The 22,025-nt window shown below is 37.2% G+C and overlaps 3 protein-coding genes across 3 annotated transcripts; all 3 read right to left on the reverse strand.

The window, feature by feature from the left end:
* Positions 1-1,007: 1,007 nt before the first annotated feature.
* On the reverse strand, positions 1,008-5,832 carry LOC123552429 (uncharacterized). The gene is made up of 2 exons (XM_053523107.1): positions 5,696-5,832; positions 1,008-3,611 (listed from the first exon to the last, which is right to left on the reverse strand). The coding sequence occupies exons 1-2, from the start codon at positions 5,744-5,746 to the stop codon at positions 2,940-2,942; spliced, it is 723 nt and encodes a 240-aa protein (XP_053379082.1). The 5' UTR covers positions 5,747-5,832; the 3' UTR covers positions 1,008-2,939.
* A 5,541-nt stretch (positions 5,833-11,373) lies between these two features.
* Positions 11,374-13,405, reverse strand: LOC123526711 (3-[(3aS,4S,7aS)-7a-methyl-1,5-dioxo-octahydro-1H-inden-4-yl]propanoyl:CoA ligase-like). The gene is made up of 2 exons (XM_053522754.1): positions 12,439-13,405; positions 11,374-12,237 (listed from the first exon to the last, which is right to left on the reverse strand). Exons 1-2 carry the CDS (start codon positions 13,369-13,371, stop codon positions 11,479-11,481), a joined length of 1,692 nt encoding a protein of 563 aa, XP_053378729.1. The 5' UTR covers positions 13,372-13,405; the 3' UTR covers positions 11,374-11,478.
* A 5,606-nt stretch (positions 13,406-19,011) lies between these two features.
* Positions 19,012-20,999, reverse strand: LOC123528085 (medium-chain acyl-CoA ligase ACSF2, mitochondrial-like). Its single transcript, XM_045307834.2, has 2 exons — positions 20,040-20,999; positions 19,012-19,840 (listed from the first exon to the last, which is right to left on the reverse strand). The coding sequence occupies exons 1-2, from the start codon at positions 20,253-20,255 to the stop codon at positions 19,082-19,084; spliced, it is 975 nt and encodes a 324-aa protein (XP_045163769.2). The 5' UTR covers positions 20,256-20,999; the 3' UTR covers positions 19,012-19,081.
* Positions 21,000-22,025: the final 1,026 nt, after the last annotated feature.

Below are 22,025 nucleotides of genomic sequence, written 5' to 3' on the forward strand. Positions count from 1 at the left end.
CAGGTGTGTACAATCACCTTGTTTTAGACAAGTGTACATAACTCTCTCAAGGTTTTTGGCTAAATTATGGCCCCTTTTAACTTACACATCTTGGTTAAGTTTTTTCGTACCACAACGTTTTGTGTAAAGTGTTTGGCAAAAGGCTTTGAAACTTTTATCACTCCTTTATTATATCAGTCTCTATTTGTAGGCTCAGCTGTCAACTATTTTGGCTGATTTATTGCCATTTTTGGACTTTGAAATTGTTACAATTTTGTACAAGTCTTTTTTTTTGTCAAAATTATTTGACTTGTGGCTTTGAAACTTTGAACAATTGTTTATCATCATGAGTTGCATCTGTAGGCAATAGTACATAATTCTGTCAACTATTTTGGCTGAATTATGGCCCTTTTTGGACTTGGAAATTGGTTCAGTTTTCGTACAAGTCCACGTTTTGTCAAACTATTTGCCTTGTGGCTTTGAACTTTGAACAATTGTTTATCATCATGATTAACATCTGTAGGCAAGAGTACACAACTCTGTCAACTATTTTGACCCGTTTTGGACTTGGAAATCAGTTAAGGTCCTCATACTAGTCCATATTTTGCCTTACCTGTTTGTCATATGGCTTTGAAAGTTTAACCACCTGTGAACCATCATAGTCTACATATGTAGGCCAGAGTACATAAAAAGGACACCCGTGGAATGTATTTTATCTTATTTTAATTTATTTGCTCTTTTTCTAAGTCAACTGCCAACCTCACTGGGTCAAGTACATAACTCTAAGTATTTTGGCCAAATTATACCCCCTTTTGGATTTAGAAAATCCTGGTTAAAGTTTTGCAAGTTACTGTCTCCAAAACTAATGCAGATATTGAATTTTCAACTTTACATGTGTCATCGAGGTTCTGAAACTAGGTGGTAGCATCAAGTCACATAACTCAACTCTGACATGTATTTCGGCCAAATTATGTCCCCTTTTGGACTTAAAATCTTTCACTGTTTCATATAAAAACGACAACTTCAGGTCCCATTTACGTTTCTTTATAGAACATCACCTTTTTCTTCACGTGTTTTTAGCTCACCTGAGCACGAAGTGCTCAAAGGTGAGCTTTTGTGATCGCCCTGTGTCCGTCGTCGTCCGTCAGTCGTCCGCCGTCAGTCGTCCGTCGTCAACAATTTGACTGTTAACACTCTAGAGGTCACAATTTTGGCCCAAACTTAATGAAACTTGGTCAGAATGTTACCCCGAATAAAGTCTTGGACGAGTTCGATATTGGGTCATCTGGGGTCAGAAACTAGGTCACTAGGTCAAATCAAAGGAAAAGCTTGTTAACACTCTAGAGGTCACAATTTTGGCCCAAACTTAATGAAACTTGGTCAGAATGTTACCCTTACTAAAATTTTGGACGAGTTTGATATTTGGTCAACCGTGGTCAAAAACTAGGTCACCAGAGGCCACATTTATGACTGTATCTTCATGAAGCTTGGTGAGAATGTTAATCTTAATGATCTCAAGGTCCAGTTTGAATCTGGGTCATGTAGAATCAAAAACTAGGTCACCGGGTCAAATCAAAGGAAAAGCTAGTTTACACTATAGAGGCCACATTTATGACCATATCTTAATGAAACTTGGTCTGTATGTTAATCTTGATTATCTATAGGTCAGATTCAAATCTGGGTCAGGTAGGGTCAAAAACTAGGTCACTAGGTCAGTTAAAAGGAAAAGCTTGTTAACACTCTAGAGGCCACATTTATGACTGTATCTTCATGAAACATAGTCAGAATGTTAATCTTGGTGATCTATAGGTCAAGTTCGAATCTGGGTCATGTAGGGTCAAACACTAGATCACCAGGTCACATCAAAGAAAAAGCTATTTGACACTTTAGAGGCCACATTTATGTCCATATCTTAATGAAACTTGGTCAGAATGTTAATCTTGATAATCTTTAGATCAGTAAGTCAGGTGAGCTATACAGGGCCTTCATGGCCCTCTTGTTCATGAAAGTTCTATCATAAATTTAGGAAAAAATGAAAAGAAAATACGGGGTTAAATAGTTTCTTGTGAAGTGGTCTGATATCCTAAAAATGGCACAGTGTTGCTCTTGTCCGCGCAAATAAACCCCTTCTTTCGGTTTCGATCTTCAAAACTTGTTTAAACATGAAAACCATCTCATTTCATGCAGAATGTAATTTAGCAGTGAAAAAGTGCGATTAAAGCACTCGTTCTAAACAGATTTGCGCTTGGAACTTATTTCGATACCCTACGGAAGAACGCCGCAAGATCTGTGCAGTTGCAATGTTGTATAAGATCCAGCACCGCATTGGTTTGCCTCAGAAGAACTAGAAACCTGAACTATTTGATACATATTCAAAGACACTATCATGCAAACTCATTTTTCCCAGAAGTATACGTCTGTGGAACAGTCTCTCTTTGTCTTTGCAAACTAGTCCCAGCTTAGAAATATTTGTTGGGCAGCTGCCACCTATCAGCTCTAATTCAACTTCCTGCGTTTAATTCACCAAGGCCTGTAAAATAGATTTTTTACTCTGTCTTTGTGATGCACATAGCATCAGAGTATCTGTATTGTTTACTATTTTTAACAGCTATCGCCAGCTTGGCATAATCAATTCCTAAGCCGAAGAACATAGACATAGACTCAAAGCGCTTCTGTCGAAAAATGATCAGTTGAGGATGCGACAAGAGTTTCATTTCAGCAGGAAAAATGCACGTGCGTTTCGTTAATGTTAAAATGCAAAGAGATGTTCACATATTTTTGCCACATCTACAAAAGGTTCAAAAATATATTGATCAGCGACGGAAGTAACGTTGTTTCTTTTGTTCGTCTGTTTGCTTTTTTTTTTTTGTTGTTTGTTTTTTGGATACTGAAATGGTGATGAATAGAACTAGTTCTTAAAACAATGCACAAAGCATAATTCACCAAGTCCAGTTTCATTATCACGGCTCGACTGTCAGTTTCTTACCATATACCTTCACTGTTTTGTGTATACCTGTGTTCTGAATTGGAAATTGTCCATCTACTTCCCACGTTGCGAAAGGCAGCTCAAATAAAATTTCGAAGTTTGCCTTTTCAAATATTTTCTGCGAAAAATTGGACGAACCCTCTACTTTTACGTACACCAGGCCACTTCTAAAATTCCGTATCATGTCAATAGCTGCGTTAACCATCTGTCTTGCAATGCCACGCCTTTTGTATTTCTCTGCCACTGCTAGTCCGAGAAGGTGAAATGTTTCCGTTATACCGAAATGTCCGAAGAAATCCGACTGTTCGTCACAGTAAACACAACAACGAATCAGTTGCTTATATGCAGGTGTTTGAATTGATTCAAAGTCTATCTTATCGTCATACTGTTCGATATCAATTATTTGGAAGGCCATTGGTTCGCCGGTTTCGTCATTTAAGAACATCAAAGACAGATTGAGTTGTAGTGTCTTTAACCAGAACTTTTCTACCTCTTGATTCCAAGGCACTCCTAAGGCTACATGCGAAGGTTCATGAGTAATGAAATGTTCCAGAGCAAACTTCAAGGCGGCATCGTAGTATTCCTCCGTGATAAGTACAAGTTTGACACCAGGAACACTGAACTTTGAACATGCTTTTTCGAAAGCCTAAAGATTAAAATACACCGAGTTAATATCTTCCGCATGTTCGCTAACTTTAAATTTAAATACACTCTCATATAATATGCTAAAAAAATACGAACTTTTTTTTATAATATTACGTTGGTCTTTCTGGTATGTAATTAAGGGGACGCATACTTTGAAATTAGAAAAAAGTGGGTGGGGTATGATAAAATTTACCTGCAAAAAAGTACAAGGTTTTGGTATATGAAATGGATACTGTTTCAACTGTTATAAGTACACAAAGGATTGCTCACTAAAATAAAAATGAGAAAACTGAAACAAGAAAGTTATTGTTGAATTACATAAGACTTATTGTGTACATTCAAAGTCAACAATTAAGACTTTTTGGTGCGAAAATAATAGTGCTTCACCTTGTCCAAACATTTATCAATGTCCTACAGATTCTAATTTAAAGAAAGAATGTGAAATATGGTCACTGTCATGCTTTTCATTTTGCATATGTAAGCTAAAACACATTATTTAGTTTGTTTACAAAGTAGTGCATAAGAAAAGATACGGTGGTCAAGGAATGCCACATTCCAAAACTAAAAGAGTATATTCCCCTTAAAACATTAAACATTTATCGTTACAGAAGTCTAGTGGCTTACAATAAGGGCCTAGAAATGTTGCCATTATTGATTTTTAACTTGGTATTCATGAACTACAATGCACTTAAATATATATCAAAACACATTCAACAAACTTTTGAAAATGTACTGTCTTAAAAATCCCTAAAATAAGGTATGAAATTTGGTTGAGAGGTCCAATCAATGTGTATATGTGCAAAAGTAACATTCTAATCTTGTTCACAAAAGTTACTAATACACAGCAGGCATGTCAATGATCAAAACTGGACGAATATACAGTTATCCTCACTTTAATGTCATTTATAATTTGTCCTTAAATTCTCCACCATACTTTTCATAACTCTGTTTGCACGAGTTGCACGAGAATGCTGTCATTCACGTAAAAAAATGGGGTCAAATAAGTTGTAAATGCAATATCATCTAAACGTAATTAATGGATTATGCAGTTCAAGATAAACTTTATCTCATAACGTAACGAACATGTATAATGTTGTAACAACAACTTTACTTACACTGATTTAAGTAGCAGTCGGTTTATAAGTGACTTTATTGATTCATTTTGTGTTTTGTTATTGTTGTCAAAATGTATAACGGAAGTGCCTCACAACTGAAGCGGAAACCAGTTTGATGCGCAAAGTAGTCCAAGGTAAGTAATATTTTTTGACAAATGTCCACAGAAATTAATAATTTTCTAATATTAAAGACGAATATCTGAATAGGACTCATTATTTGATAAGAAATTATAATCATCGACATGTTTTTTTAAAAATCGTACACGTGCTGACACCTAAGTTGTCTCCCGTTGTTTATTAGAGTTACCTTTCGTCCGGCGCAGTAATACATTTGCAGTGAATCGCCGAGAAGTCGTGGGAAAATTAAAAACCATGTAAATAAACTAAAATTAACCACCTTTTCAAGATGAATTTCAAGTGATCGCCATTATGCATTTAAACCGCCTGACCTGTGTAGCATCTTAGATATCTGTTCTAAGGTATTCATTGTGTAGAATGTCATGTTATGCCCTTGCAATGCTAATCCCACTCAGATTTTTTTTGTTTACATTTTTATCAATGAGAAATATGGCGTCCATCCCGAGCTGAAATGACGTGGCGTTAAATTTTTACATGTTTAAGCAAACCTGGTGTGTTAGAAAGAAAATCTCATCCCTTCAACATTATTTGGAACACTGTTATTGTAAAAAACCTGTTTTTTCCTTATACAAAAGCTTAATATTTTGTGTTGAATGTACTTTCACAAAGACCTCTGTTTTCCTGATTACATTCATAGTACCACATCCTTATCCAAAAAATACTGAATATTACAGGTGTCCATCAGTATTATATCAGTTTAGGAATATGTTTTTTATTTTCCCACCATCGATTTCTTGAATATGCACCCCTTCCGCATTTCTGTATGAACTGTGAATGTAGCAATATGCGTCCCCTTAAATCACATAAAAGCAATAAAATAAAATAAAGTAACCTCTCGCTTTTTATCCATTGTCAAGCTTTTCGAAATCGATATTCCTGCCATTTTTAAACCAGTTTAAAAAGAGACTAAGTTTACAAGTTTGAAAATCTCTACAAAGCTGACATCAGTGTTAGAATACTATGTAGCTGATTACAGGCCTACAGTACGAGTTTATTTTTAAAGTGTCCTCTTACAGCCGTTTCGCGAGGACGAACACCGATATTGTTAGAGGCGAAGCCGAGGATAGAATTGGTGTTCGTCCAGAGTGTCGAAAAGGCTTCTTACGTCTGTAAGAGGACACTTCTGAAGAAAAAACGAGTAACTGTATCTGACTTACACGACGATAAGTTCTGAATATATTAATGAATGAAAAAAGAAATAAATAGAAATATTTTTTTCGAAATATAAATATTAGATTATTATCGTGTGCCTTTCTATTTTTTATTTTATACATGTATGTATCGGTTAGTGGTATAACCCGAACATTTCGTGCATTCAAATTTCGAAAGGGTGGCAGTACATGTATGATATCAAGTTGTTAATCTGACCTGGTGACCTACTTTTTTCTCCCGCATGAACGCCATGAAAATCATTCTAGTAATACTGGTATAATACAGCTACATTACATGACGACAGGTGAACAATTTAGGCCATTCCTGAATTAATGTTTTCACGGCAACTTAATATATCAAATACTGTTCTTATTGCTACATTCATTCAATACAATATTTAGACATTAAACACATTGTCTTGGCCTAATATTTAACACAGTTTTGTTAGTAGATACTTATATTTTTCACATTTTTTTTCCATTAAAATCATGTATAATTACCATCATGAAAATACAAAAGAATACAGATACTTCGTGGCTCGTCTTTAAAGACCCACTACGACGTAGTGACCTACTTTTTCACTTACAAAAACTTCATGAAAATCATTCGTGTACTCCTCATAAAATAAACAAACGTCTTTTTAAACATGGACGGTGCCAAACTGAAGGGGAAGTAGCATTTGATAGAAATATTTCGATGGCAAAATACAAAAACATATCCGTAGCCCTGACCAACCTATAAGCCAGGCGAGTCAATTTTATAAATACAACAACACTGTTGACCCATTTAAACGAGGAGTAATACATGTATATACTAATAAACTTTGATAATGTGACAGTTGTGTCCATTAAGTCCAGGGGTGTTAAAAGATAATCCGTGATAAAATCATGTTGGGGCTTTATTGCAAAGTAATTTTTAGTTACCTGTACTGGAAAATAAACAATGTCTATTGTATTGAGGTCAACTGCCACATTATCTAAGCTTAATACAATCCATAAAATAAACAAACGTGTTTGTAAACATGGACGGATCCAAACGGAAGGGGAAGAAGCATTTTATAGAAATATTTCGATGCAAAATACAATATATATCGTAGCCCTGACCAACCTATAAACCGGGCCAGTCTATTTTATAAGTACAACAGCACGGTTGACCCATTTAAACGAGTTGTAATATATAGCTATACTACATTGCAAGTTTTCAGGTGGACAATTCAGGCCCTTCTTGTATAAATTTGTTTTCACTTCATCTGCAAACTTTTTCAGTCACTCTCTTTTCAGCATACCGGTAGCAAAGCATATATAATTGTTATTTTGTGGCGCGTCTTCAAAGACCCATCACGACCTAGTGACCTACTTTTTCCTCCTACGTGAACTTGGTGCAAATCATTCTGATAATACAGCTATTCTACAAGATGACAGGTGGACTATTTAGGCCCTCCTTGAATAAATGTGTTTTCACAACATCATCTGCAGACATATCCAGTCATTCTCTTCTCAGTATAGTTTTATAGACATAGAATAATAACTATCTTACACTGTAGAAACAAAGTCCAGACGTTTATTTTTTATTTATTTATTTTATTTTTTTATTTTTTTTTGACGAGGAAACGAACGTACTTTTGAGTCAAGTATAGATATTGAGCCTGTCGATGCAAACTGGTTCGACATTGAAACAACAGACTTCGTACTAAGTCAGTTCTATTTGGATAACGTTTTGGACATGAACGAAAAGTCTGGTATTTTTCCGTATTCTCAAACGAAATGCTGATTGGAATTGCTCCTACCATCATCGCTCCAAATGAAGCGTAAAGCCATTCCGGACAGTTCCGGATATTCAAAGCAGCTACTTCATGCTTCTTTAGACCAAGATGAACAAATGACTTCGCTGCAGCTCGAGACCATTCAAACAACTCCGACCACGTAACACTTTGGCGTGAAAGCCAATAAAACGGAAACGGTAAGAGATTTAAATTTTAAGCCAAATCTTCTGACGTCAAAAAGCTTCAAGCGTCTTCTGCCCCATTAAATACAAAGAGAAACACTCGCTGGGGCGTTAATTCTTGGGGCGAGTGGGGAAAATGGCGAAATGACAGGACTATTGCCACTGGACTTAGAGAGAGTGGGCCTTACGTGTTAGTGCCACCCCTTACTGTCGACATTGAGGCATCGGAGCTCCGTTACTGGATGTGTCGTTTTGTTATGGAGGTACGATATATGTTAACATCTGTTAGCAATATACCTACCTTAAATGTTAAGGAAAAGTCTGTTAAACAAGATGTAAAGTGAGCTAAGCAGGCTCACAAAAAGAATTGTAGCTCACCTGAGCACATAATGCTGATTGTAGCCTTAAGGATCGCTGAATATCTGGTTCACATTAACATTGATTACACTCTAATGTCACCATTGTGTATCTAACTTGAACACAATATATATGACCACACATGATCTAGAACGATTTCGATCATGGTCAGATCAGACCAGTATGCCCAGATTTAATGCCTTTGAGTTAATAAAATGCTATATCAGTGTATAAGCAATTTTCATTGACCACGCATAACCAAAAACTTAACAGAATAGGTATTACTGTAAGATCTCGGCCGAGTTTGATAACAGGCTCGATCAGACCGTTTTTGAACCATGCCGTTTGAAGGCCTACAATATAATGTTATGCTCACAATATGGCATCTCATTTTTTCATGAATCCTTATCAAATTTAAGAAAAATGTGTAAAATATTGGTTAAGCATAATTGGGCCATGTCAGGTGAAAACTAATGCCGCACTACAATTTCAGTGTTTGTTTTATTTTAATGAAAAATGACTGCTGTAATTTAAGACAGTACCATACTCAGGTCACCGAAATGAGACCATGTCTTGAAGAGTAATAAGTTTAAATAATAACTATGAACATGTATTTCTATATGTTAATCAACTTTAGGTTATTTTATGTTTTAATGCAATAAATAATTTTAGAAGTGAAAATTATTAAATGAATTTAAAAAGTAGTTTACTTCAGTAACTTAATAAATGTTTGAAATGAGCAAAAATATGAGAATATATCATTTAAAAAGACCATGTAAAGCGTAAAATCTGTTATTTCCTGCAGAAATCAATGGGACTCGGGATCAAAATTAGTTACTTATTTCAAACGCTTAGGGAAGCAAGAAGATCATATTTTATTTTATCAAAAATTATATTGAAAGAAAGAGTAAATAATGCAGATAACTTCAATAACTTAATAAATATTGCCAGATAAAGATTTTGATGTCATTTGAGGCGTTAAAGATTTCCCCCTCTATATTTCAATAGGCGTGCGCTAACCATAACGGCTAATCTATACACTCGGTAGGCTGTTTTCAAGAGAGACAATTTCGCCAGTAAGCCAGCAAATCGGCTTATTTTTCTGGGTATGCGGAATTATTGACCTTATCACTATAAGAAATATTTCTTATCAAAATCATATGTTTAGCCTTACTTTCAAGAAAGATCTAATATAAAACATTACCAAGTTTCATAGTGAAAACTGAACATTTTAGAGTTACGAGGAGTGTTCGAAAAGTATTGTGTATTGTGGTCTGAAACCTTAAAAACTGATGGAAACGTGCATGTTGTCATTTCATACCCTTAAAATATTCCCCGTGGTGAGAAATGCATAATTTTAGTCTATGGATCCATTTCCGGAAAGCGTCACGGTAGGCTGAATTTGGTACACTACGGAGGTACTGATGGACAGCAGAACCGAGAGCTGGTCGCGATCGATATCTACGACCAGAAAGGAAGTTTTTCAGTTTTGGAAACAGAAAGAAGTCGCATGGCGCCAGATCTGGGGAATAAGGTGGGTGTGGAAGCAGAGTACTCTCTCCGACTTCAAAAACTGTGTTACTTTACTAGAGGTGTGCGCTGGAGTATTGTCATGCAACAGTCGAACATGTTTGAAACCTGTGACTGGGCGACGTTTCTTGTAGTACTTCTTTATTTTTTCAAGATAACGTCACGGTAGTGCCTACCAGTCACACTTCTATCCTTTTTTACTAGAATCTATACTGTTATACATTCGCTGGAGAAGAATATGGCACACCATTTTTGCACTCAAACTGCGTTTTGCAATTATTGGCCTTTGGTCATGTTTGGTGGCCCATATTTTGTTCCCAACATTTCTGACAGGTACAAAATAATGCACCCATGTTTCATCACAAGTAACAACATCTGCAAAAACCTTTTTGACGTATTTTGGGAACATTTTAAGCAGTCTTTTGGCAGTTTCAACACGTAGCCTTTTTGGGTCGTCAGTCAAAAGATGAGGTACCCACCTAGCAGAAATCTTTCTAACTTTCAAGATTTTCTTTAAAATAAAATGAACTGTTGAAAGTGAAATGCCAACAATGCGTGCAATATCGCGTACATCGAACATCATTTTGAAGAATTTCTGTGATTTTCAAAACATTTTGATCATACGTTGGCCGACTTGATTTTGGGGCATTTTGAACAGACTACACCACAATCAAATTTCTTTTTCCACCTGCGAACCGTCTCATAAGACACCTTACTAGACCCCTAAACACGGGTTATTTTAGCAAGAACAACCGTGTTTACTGCGAACTTTTATATATGACCGAATTTCTTCAGTATTTTGTTATTCGTTTTCCAACCATTTTTGCTACAGTGGTCAGCCAGCGACAACTCGGTAAACGGTTATTATATGGATACATGTATATACCATTGTGTATATATATTGAATAGAGGTAATCAGCTGTATAAACATCGACGTGAAATTCATCGTGGAAATGGCGTGTCACCACAATACACAATATTTTTCGAACACACCTGGTAACTGTAAATTTTGGTAAAAGTTTCAATTTTTGTATTATTTTTTACTTGGATTGTGAAATATGATTCATATCGTCGTGAATAAAGCCCGGATAGATGCATTTTATACATTTTCTGACATTCTAGAGACAAAATTCGGCCTTTTTATCCCAGAAATATTTTTAACGAAACAGAATGTTTGGAATTTGGTAGAAGGTTCCTCAGTGAAGGCTATTGCTGTGAATCCATTACTCCAGACCCGCGGTTGGCGAAGAGATTTTCAAAAAATTTCAAACAGAAAAAGATGGGCACAAACGCATGCCATTGTAAAGGTAATAGCGTTTCTAAAGAATGCATTAGGAGCCAGTTTCGTTGTATTGTACACATGCTTTGTGAGCGCGGGTTTTCATTGATGCTAAATATTCCTGCCAATATTTCGGGGGAAAACAACCTATACTTGAAGTTTAGAAATTATTTGTATATTTTTTGGTGATGACTACTATGCTCATTAGCACTCGTGACGTATCAATTCCATGGGGAAAAACAAGTGTATGAGATAAAATCAATGTTTTAATACAATATTTTACTTATATAAACAACAAATACGGAACTCATGAAATGTCTGTACATGTATTGTCATTCCTTAATGATCCATATTTAGGAAATATGTTTGAATCGCTGTGTTGCGATCTTTTCAAGCTCTCTTCGGTCTAGTTTCCCGGTGCTGGTTTCCGGAAACCTTTCCAAAAACAAGTAAAATTTCGGCAATACGGTGAACAATCCTGGTTTGTCAGCGTGGAAATTTGTACAACACGTCTGAAGCTTCTCTTTCGTGACGTCACTATCTGCTTTCTTCACAACGCATGCGCATAAAACTTGGTAGTAAATATCATCGGGAACAGGAACAATAGCTATTGATTCCACTCCAGTGAAATTTTTCATCACCTGTTCTAAAATTTCAGGCGCGACATTAAATCCACCAGAAATAATCATATTAGATTTGCGACCTTCAACAAACAGTTCCCCGCTTTCTGTCATTCTGCCGACGTCGTCGGTTTTAAACCATCCATCATCAGTTTTTGCAGCTCTAGTTTTAACAGGATCGTTGAAATACTCTTTAAACATTGCAGGTGAACGACAGTAAATTTCACCCCTGGTGTTAACTGGAACGGTTTTACCATCTTCGTCCACGATTCTAATTTCTAATCCTTGATACTGCATTGGTTTCCCGCAAGAATACTCTGTAAAATTTTCGGGGTCACATACCATAGTCTTTGCCATGACAATAAATTCTGTACAGCCATAAATACAGAGGAGGAACTTACAGGACTTTCCGATGCACGATGCGATTTTCTTTGTCATTGGTTGTCCGCCGCTCATAATGATTTCCACTGGCCAATCCAGTGGAAGCTCATTCTGAAAAAACAATAGTGAAGTTCGATTTTAGCTTATAGTTCGTTCAAAATGAGAGATAGAAACCAGGATTAAAGTTAACGATAGGCAATATCATAGAATATACGTGAAGAAATATCTATTTAACCCTACAACATACTTATTTTAAATATTATCATAAATTCTGGAATAAATATAGAAACACAAAAATGTACATAAAGATACCTGTCTTTTAATTAGTTCGTGCATCAATGGCGGTAGGGCAAATACAGATGAACATCTTTCTCGTTTAATTGTCTCAATCATGAAGGATATTTTGTCCTCAGGAGGCTCGGAGAACCCAGAAACCGTAACTCTTGTCTGGCCCGTAAATACGGACAACGGATATCCTCCAAGCCATGCGAATGGTCGATCATTAAAAAGTTTGTACTTGGCGTCCATAGTTTCTACGTGTTTTCCAGTGATATATTTTACCAATGGCTCGTGGGTATGTGCAACCAATTTTGGTATTCCAGTACTACCTGAAGTTTGAAAAAGGAGAGCTATATCTTTCGGGTCTACTTTTGGAAGAACGACATCCGAATGACTTTCGATTAGAAGGTCACTGAACTTCAAGAGTTCAGCATCTACTTGTTCGAACGCGACGCCTACTAAATGCCGCAGGTAAGGCATTTTCTCACTTCTAACATTACCACTGGCATCAAATTCATCAAGAATCTGTCTGAGAATGTTCCAGTTTATATCATTCAATCCAGGATCCATTACAAGTAACGAACACGTCTGCAGTTTTTCCATCAGTGCAATAAGATCACTGCCGTCAGTATAAGTGAACGAAATGCTGACTGGAATTGCTCCGGCCATCATCGCTCCAAATGAAGCGTAAAGCCATTCCGGACAGTTCCGGATATTCAAAGCAGCGATTTCATGCTTCTTTAGACCAAGATGAAGAAATGACTTCGCTGCAGCTCGAGACCTTTCAAACAACTCCAACCACGTAACACTTTGGCGTGTTCCGTCCGTTGACACAAAGATAACCGCCTCAGTTTGAGCCTTTGTTTTTGCATAATGTTCCAAACAGTCAACTATTGTAAGAATCTCCGAATTTTCATTTTCTTCTGCAATTACCTTAATGTAGCTTTCTGTAAGATGATCCTCCATATTGAATGTGAATGAATGTGCACAAAATAGGTTATCCCGCATTATCTGGAAGCAATATGGGTTACGTGCGTACTTGTGTGAAGATAACAAAATTAAGGACTCAGACCTTGACATAATTTACCTATTACATGCACTAAATAAATCAACTCACTTACATATTTCGTTTCATCATTTACACTAGCAATGACAAATGTAACAGCCATAACTTGAAACAGTACGAGCTTACGGTGATCGTTTCTTTTTACAAATAAAAATTAATTAATTAATTAGTATAAATTAATTAAGAAGCAATCTACAGCAGTGCCATGCTTTATGAAATATTTAATATTAGGATGAGGTTATACGCTTTTGGAATAAAAAACGTAGCCAAAGTGAATGTAGTAGGGTAGAGGATAAGTGTGTGTACTTGTACTTCTATGCTATTGAGCTAGCTTTTATAGCGACATGGTAGAGTGTCCACCTTAAATGTGAGAGGTCCCGGGTTCAATTCCCTGTTAGGGCCGAAGTATATTTCAGTCTCTTACATTTGGCGTCCAACGTAAATAACTGACGAGTAGATATAAATTGACACCTTAGAAGGTCCCACAGAGGTTCAAACTCCTGGAATTTGAGGACGAATTCTAAAATGGAGGTGTTGTATGCAGTAGGGTAGAGTATAAGGGTGCACTTATACTGCCTTGCTATTGAGCTAGCTTTTATAGCGACGTGGTAGAGTGTCCGCCTTAGTTATGAGAGGTACCGGGTTCTATTACCGGTTAGGGCTGAAGTATTTTCAGTCTGTTACATAGATTATACACGCGGCGTATAGCCAATTCGTACTGTTGAGATATGTTAAAACATGGCTGTTAAATATTATTTCGATTCTAATATGTTTTTATGTTTACGAGTAGATGTAATAGAGAAGCACTATCTGACGCTTTCTTCTTTTAGGTCGGTTGGTTCCCTTTACATATTGTATAGAGTACGGGCTGGAATACTGCGTAATACTGGGATACAGCTTTGACTGTAATTAGTTCAAATCATCAGTAAAGTACCAAAATCTTAGTAGTATTGGCAGTTATTTAGCTGTCATGATTATCAATGATAGAATGTAAACGGAGTCAAGCACTATCTGCATCTATGCACCACATTATGAATATATCAAAATACAAATTGAAATAAACCTGGTAAACTGTAACACAAGACATCGATAAAAGATTATAAAATGTTGACTGATAACTTAAAGATGACCTTCGTAGAGATAAAGATGATAGCATGTCTGTCAGTTTTGTGCAAAAGTAAAACAATTTTTCATTATGTTCGAATAGAAAATAAAATGTCAGAATTAGATTTAGAGACATTTTCCGTGTTGTTTTAGACGTGTCACACTTAAGCCGCTGCTACAAGTAGGAGGCGACAGGGTGTTGCATGTTTCATTACTTCCCATGAACAAATTCGATCAATCCGACTTTGCTATCATTTTGCTTGGTTGCGTGTTGCTTTATGCTTCCAAAGGATCTACTAGTACTCGTTTTCTTTTCAGGAGTTGATGAAAGCGTCTGAAATAAAGTGTGTGATGTTGGCGAGAAGTTCCACATTAGACATTGAACATTGGATAAGAGAACGACATTGGACATTTAAAGCGTGAAGTTGGCGAGAAGTTAAACATTCTACATTGGACATTCGATTTCAGAACGACATTGGACATTCAAACCCAGAACGACATTGGACAGTTGAACCTAGAATGACATACTAGGACATCCGATTTCAGAACGACATTGGACATTCGAACCTAGAACGACATTTGACATTCGATACAAAAACGACATTGGATATTCGATTTCAGAACAACATTGGACATTCAAGCCCAGAACGACATTGGACATTCGATACAAGAACGACATTGGACATTCGATACAAGAACGACATTGGACATTCGATACAAGAACGACATTGGACATTCGATTTCAGAACGACATTGGACATTCGAACCTAGAACGACATTGGACATTCGGACCCAAAACGACATTGGACATTCTATACCAGAACGACATTGGACATTCGATACCAGAACGACATTGGACCTTCGAACCTAGAACGACATTGGACATTCGAACACAAGACGTCATTGGACATTCTATACCAGAACGACATTGGACATTCGATTTCAGAACGACATTGGACATTCGAACCAAGAACGACATTGGACATTCGAACCCAAAACGATATTGGACGTTCGATGCCAGAACGACATTGGACATTCGATACCAGAACGACATTGGACATTCGAACCTAGAACGACATTAGACATTTAACCACAGAATGACATTGGACATTCGAGCACAGAACGATATTGAACATTCGAACACAGAACGACATTCGACATTCGATTCCAGAACGACATTGGACATTCGATTCCAGAACGACCTTGAACATTCGAACATAGAACAATATTGGACATTTGATACCAGAAGGACATTGGACATTCGAACCCAGAACGACATTGAACATTCGAACCCAGAACGACATTGGACATTCGGATCCAAAACGACATTGGACATTCGGACAAAGAACGACATTGGACATTTGCATCTAAAATGACATTGGACATTCGATTTCAGAACGACATTGAACATTCGAACCTAGAACGACATTGGACATTCGAACACAGAACGACAATGGACATTCGAACACAAAACGACATTGGACATTCGAACACAGAACGAAATTGGACATTCGATACCAGAATGACATTGGACATTCGAACCCGGTAGGACATTGGACATTCGGATTCAAAACGACATTGGACATTCGAACACAGAACGATATTGGACATTCGAATCCAAAACGACATTGGACATTCGATACTAGAACGACATTGAACATTCGAACACAGAACGACATTGGGCATTTGCAATGTCGTTCTGGGTTCGAATGTCCAAAGTCGTTCTGAAATCGAATGTCCAATGTCGTTCTGAAATTGAATGTCCAATGTCATTTTAGATGCAAATGTCCAATGTCGTTCTTTGTCCGAATGTCCAATGTCGTTTTGGATCCGAATGTCCAATGTCGTTCTGGGTTCGAATGTTCAATGTCGTTCTGGGTTCGAATGTCCAATGTCGTTGTGGATTCGAATGTCCAATGTCGTTCTGTGTTCGAATGTCCAATGTCGTTCTGTGTTCGAATGTCCAATGTCGTTCTTTGTTCGAATGTCCAATGTCGTTCTTTGTTCGAATGTCCAATGTCGTTCTGTGTTCGAATGTCCAATGTCGTTCTGAAATCGAATGTCCAATGTCGTTCTGTGTTCGAATGTCCAATGTCAATCTGTGTTCGAATGTCCAATGTCGTTCTAGGTTCGAATGTCCAATGTCGTTCTTGTATCGAATGTCCAATGTCGTTCTTGTATCGAATGTCCAATGTCGTTCTGGGTCTGAATGTCCAATTTTGTTCTTGTATCGAATGTCCAATTTCGTTCTTGTATCGAATGTCCAATGTCGTTCTAGGTTCGAATGTCCAATGTCGTTCTAGGTTCGAATGTCCAGTGTCGTTCTTAAATCGAATGTCCAATGTCGTTCTGGGTTTGTATTTTGTTATTCGTTTTCCAACCATTTTTGCTACGGTGGTTAACCACTGTCCAAACTCACTGAAATAGAGACAACTCGGTAAAAAGGTTATTGAATGCATACATGTATATACCATTGTGTAGATATTGAATAGAGGTAATCATCTGTATAAACATCGACGTGAAATTCCTCGTGGAAATGGCGTGTCATCACAATACACAATACTTTTCAAACACTCCTGGTAACTGTAAATTTTGGTAAAAGTTTCAATTTTTTGTATTATTTTTTACTTGGATTCAGAAATATGATTCATATCGTCGTGAATAAAGCCCGGATAGATGCATTTTATACATTTTCTGACATTCTAGAGACAAAAATCGGCCTTTTTATCCAAGAAATCGCTGCAGAAATAGGCGCATCTATCTCAAATTCTTAAATATGGTTAAAAACTTTTTTTTTTCAAATTTCCTGATTATTTTGCATTGGAAACGTCATTTTATAACATACATTCTAACATGGCTCGAATTGATTTACAGTTAAACAAAGAAGAAAAACAAGCTCTGTATATTCTGCGATAAACAACGGTTGACTCGCGAGAGCATTATGACGTCAATTATGACGTCAAATTGCCGCATGACGTCCGATACATTACTCCTCGCGTAAATGAAGCCCAGCATAATATTTATTAAAATATATCAATGAGCATGTCAGAATGAAAAAAAATCAAGGCCTTCTTGTGATTTATCGTCTAATTTACCACGGTTCATCGTTCAGATGCTTCAGTATTTAACCACTCGGGCTAACGCCCTCGTGGTTCAATTCCTACGCATCTGAACTCTGAACCGTGGTAAATCAGACGATAAACCACTCGAAGGCCTTGATTATTTGTTAAACATATTTATTACTATTAAGACTAATTGTGATGTGTTCTTTCAGCTGTTGTAAATGAACCTTGATATTAAGTCTGTTTCTGTGGTAAAAGTTCCAGGGGTCGTAGGTTCGAGCACAATTGGAGTCACGACCATGACTTCTCATATGACACCGGTACTGGTTTTTCCAGGAAGCGGACTCGAGAGTGGTCCAAATAAGCTGAAAGCTTTCATCACAATCGAGCTAAAATAAATTAGTATAAACTAAACGTTATAGGAGAGGAATAAGAACAAGAGGGCCATGGTGACCCTTGATCGCTCACCTGCGTTTCAAAGCTTTCTTGAACAATCTTGGTGGAGGATCACGCAAGGAAACTTCCTGTGGATATCTTTTAGACCACTGTTTTCTGACAAGAAGACTTTAAGTGTCCACTGAATACCTACGTGTGAGAAATGAGTATGTGTCGTGGGTGATGGGTATGGGGGAATGATTCTAAGAAACACAAGAAACCTAAAGTAAAAGATGAGGGGTTGGGAGGCGTTATGGGCGTGAGCTTAAAAATGTTGATTAAGGGTCTCTCAAAGAGCATTTCATATTAAATTTTGGCCAGCAGTTTCAGAGGAGAAGAGTTTGACAGAGAAATTTAGTCACGCCCTAAGCAGGCAGTACTTTTTGACAAATCGATATGACTTGAGAGAATTTGATAGATGGACACCAAAGAAGCATTACAGTTAAATTTTGGAAACGGGCCGGGATTTTTAAGGAGACGCCACGAAAACTAGACAAACTCCTGTTGGTCATATATTTTTAACGAAACAGAATGTTTGGAATTTGGTAGAAGGTTCCTCAGTGCAGACTATTGCTGTGAATCCATTACTCCAGACCCGCGGTTTGCGAAGAGATTTTCAAAAATGTTCAAACAGGAAAAAATTGGCACAAACGCGTGCCACTGTAAATGTAATAGCGTTTCTAAAGAATGCATTCGGAGCCAATTTCGTTGTATTGTACACAAGTTTTGTGAGCGCGGGTTTTCATTGATGCTAAATATTCCTGCCAATATTTCGGGGGGAAAACAACCTATACTTGAAGTTTAGAAATTATTTGTATATTTTTTGGTGATGACTACTATGCTCATTAGCATACTTAATACGCAGTCGTGACGTATCAATTCCATGGAGAAAAAAACAAGTGTATGAGATAAAATCAATGTTTTAATACAATATTTTACTTATATAAACAACAAATACGGAACTCATGAAATGTCTGCACATGTATTATCATTCCTTAATGATCCATATTTAGGAAATATGTTTGAATCGCTGTGTTGCAATCTTTTCAAGCTCTCTCCGATCTAGTTTCCCAGTGCTGGTTTCCGGAAACCTTTCCAAAAACAAGTAAAATTTTGGCAATACGGTGAACAATCCTGGTTTGTCAGCGTGGAAATTTGCACAAAACGTCTGAAGTTTCTCTTCCGTGACGTCACTATCTGATTTCTTCACAACGCATGCGCATAAAACTTGGTAGTAAATATCATCGGGAACAGGAACGATAGCTATTGATTCCACTCCAGTGAAATTTTTCATCACCTGTTCTAAAATTTCAGGCGCGACATTAAATCCACCAGAAATAATCATATTAGATTTGCGACCTTCAACAAACAGTTCCCCGCTTTCTGTCATTCTGCCGACGTCGTCGGTTTTAAACCATCCATCATCAGTTTTTGCAGCTCTAGTTTTAACAGGATCGTTGAAATACTCTTTAAACATTGCAGGTGAACGACAGTAAATTTCACCCCTGGTGTTAACTGGAACGGTTTTACCATCTTCGTCCACGATTCTAATTTCTAATCTTTGGTACTGCATTGGTTTCCCGCAAGAATACTCTGTAAAATCTTCGGGGTCACATACCATAGTCTTCGCCATGGCAATAAATTCTGTACAGCCATAAATACAGAGGAGGAACTTACAAGACTTTCCGATGCACGATGCGATTTTCTTCGTCATTGGCTGTCCGCCGCTCATAATGATAACCACTGGCCAATCCATGGGAAGCTCATTCTTTAAAACAATAGTAAAGTTCGATTTTAGCTTATAGTTCGTTCATAATGAGAGATAGGAATCAGGATTGAAGTTAACGATAGGTAATATCATAGAATATACGTGAAAAACTATCTTTTTAACCATACATCATACTTATTTTAAACATTATCATAAATTCTGAAATAAATATAGAATCACTAAAAGTACTTAAAGATACCTGTCTTTTAATAAGTTCGTGCATCAATGGCGGTAGGGCAAATACAGATGAACATCTTTCTCGTTTAATTGTCTCAATCATGAAGGATATTTTGTCCTCAGGAGGCTCGGAGAACCCAGAAACCGTAACCCTGGTCTGGCCTGTAAATATGGACAACGGATATCCTCCAAGCCATGCGAATGGTCGATCATTGAAAAGTTTGTACTTGGCGTCCATAGTTTCTACGTGTTTTCCAGTGATATATTTTACCAATGGCTCGTGACTCGTGAGTATGTGCAACCACTTTTGGTATTCCAGTACTACCTGAAGTTTGAAAAAGGAGAGCTACATCTTTCGAGTCTACTTTTGGAAGAACGACATCCGAATGACTTTCGATTAGAAGGTCATTGAACTTCAAGAGTTCAGCATCTACTTGCTCGAACGCGACGCCTACTAAATGCCGCAGGTAAGGCATTTTCTCACTTCTAACATTACCACTGGCATCAAATTCGTCAAGAATCTGTCTGAGAATGTTCCAGTTTATACCATTCAATCCAGGATCCATTACAAGTAACGAACACGTCCGCAGTTTTTCCATCAGTGCAATAAGATCACTGCCGTCAGTATAAGTGAACGAAATGCTGACTGGAATTGCTCCGGCCGTCATCGCTCCAAATGAAGCGTAAAGCCATTCCGGACAATTCCGGATATTCAAAGCAGCGACTTCATTCTTCTTTAGACCAAGATGAACAAATGACTTCGCTGCAGCTCGAGACCTTTCAAACAACTCCGACCACGTGACACTTTGGCGTGTTCCGTCCGTTGACACAAAGATAACCGCCTCAGTTTGAGCCTTTGTTTTTGCATAATGTTCCAAACAGTCAACTATTGTAAGAATCTCCGAATTTTCATTTTCTTCTGCAATTACCTTAATGTAGCTTTCTGTAAAATGATCATCCATATTGAATGTGAATGAATGTGCACAAAATAGGTTATCCCGCCTTATCTGGAAGCAATATGTGTTATGTGCGTACTTGTGTGACGATAACAAAATTAAGGACTCAGACCTTGACATAATTTACTCATTGCATGCACTAAATATATCAACTCACATGTTTCGTTTCATCATTTACACTAGCAATGACAAATGCAACAGCCATAACTTGAAATATTACGAGCTTACGGTGATCGTTTCTTTTTACAAATAAAAATTAATTAATTAATAATCAATTAATTAATATAAATTAATTAAGAAGTATTCTATAGCAGTGCCATGTTTTAACATACTGAAACATTAGGATGAGGTTATACGTTTTTGGAATAAAAAACGTAGCCAAAGTGAATGTAGTAGGGTAGAGTATAAGTGTGCACTTAAACTTCCTTGATATTGGGCTAGCTTTTATAGCGACGTGGAAGAGTGTCCGCCTTAGATGTGAGAGGCCCCAGGTCTATTCCCGGTTAGGGCTGAAGTAGTTTCAGTCTGTTACATTTGGCATCCAACGTAAATAATTGACGAGTAGATATGAATGGACACCTTGGAACGTCCCACGAGGTTCAAACTCCTGGAATTTGAGGACGAATTCTAAAATGGTGGGGTGTATGTAGTAGGGTAGAGTATAAGGGTGCACTTATACTTCTTTTGCTATTGAGCTAGCTTTTATAGTGACGTGGCAGAGTGTCCGCCTTAGATACATGTATGAGAGGTCCAGGGTTCGATTCCTGGTTAGAGCTGGAGTATTTTCAGTCTGTTACATGAATTATACACGCGGCGTATAGCCAATTCGTACTGTTGAGATAATGTTAAAACATGGCTCTGTTAAATAATACAGCTTTGGCTGTAATTAGTTCAAATCATCAGTAAAGTACCAAAATCTTAGTAGTATTGGCAGTTATTTAGCTATCATGATTATCAATGACAGAATGCATGCGGAGTCAAGCACTATCTGCATTTATGCACCACATTATGAATATATCAAAATACAAACTGAAATAAACCTGGTAAACTGT

Source organism: Mercenaria mercenaria, chromosome 14, assembly GCF_021730395.1.
Source record: "Mercenaria mercenaria strain notata chromosome 14, MADL_Memer_1, whole genome shotgun sequence".
NCBI classification, from domain to species: Eukaryota; Metazoa; Mollusca; class Bivalvia; order Venerida; family Veneridae; genus Mercenaria; species Mercenaria mercenaria.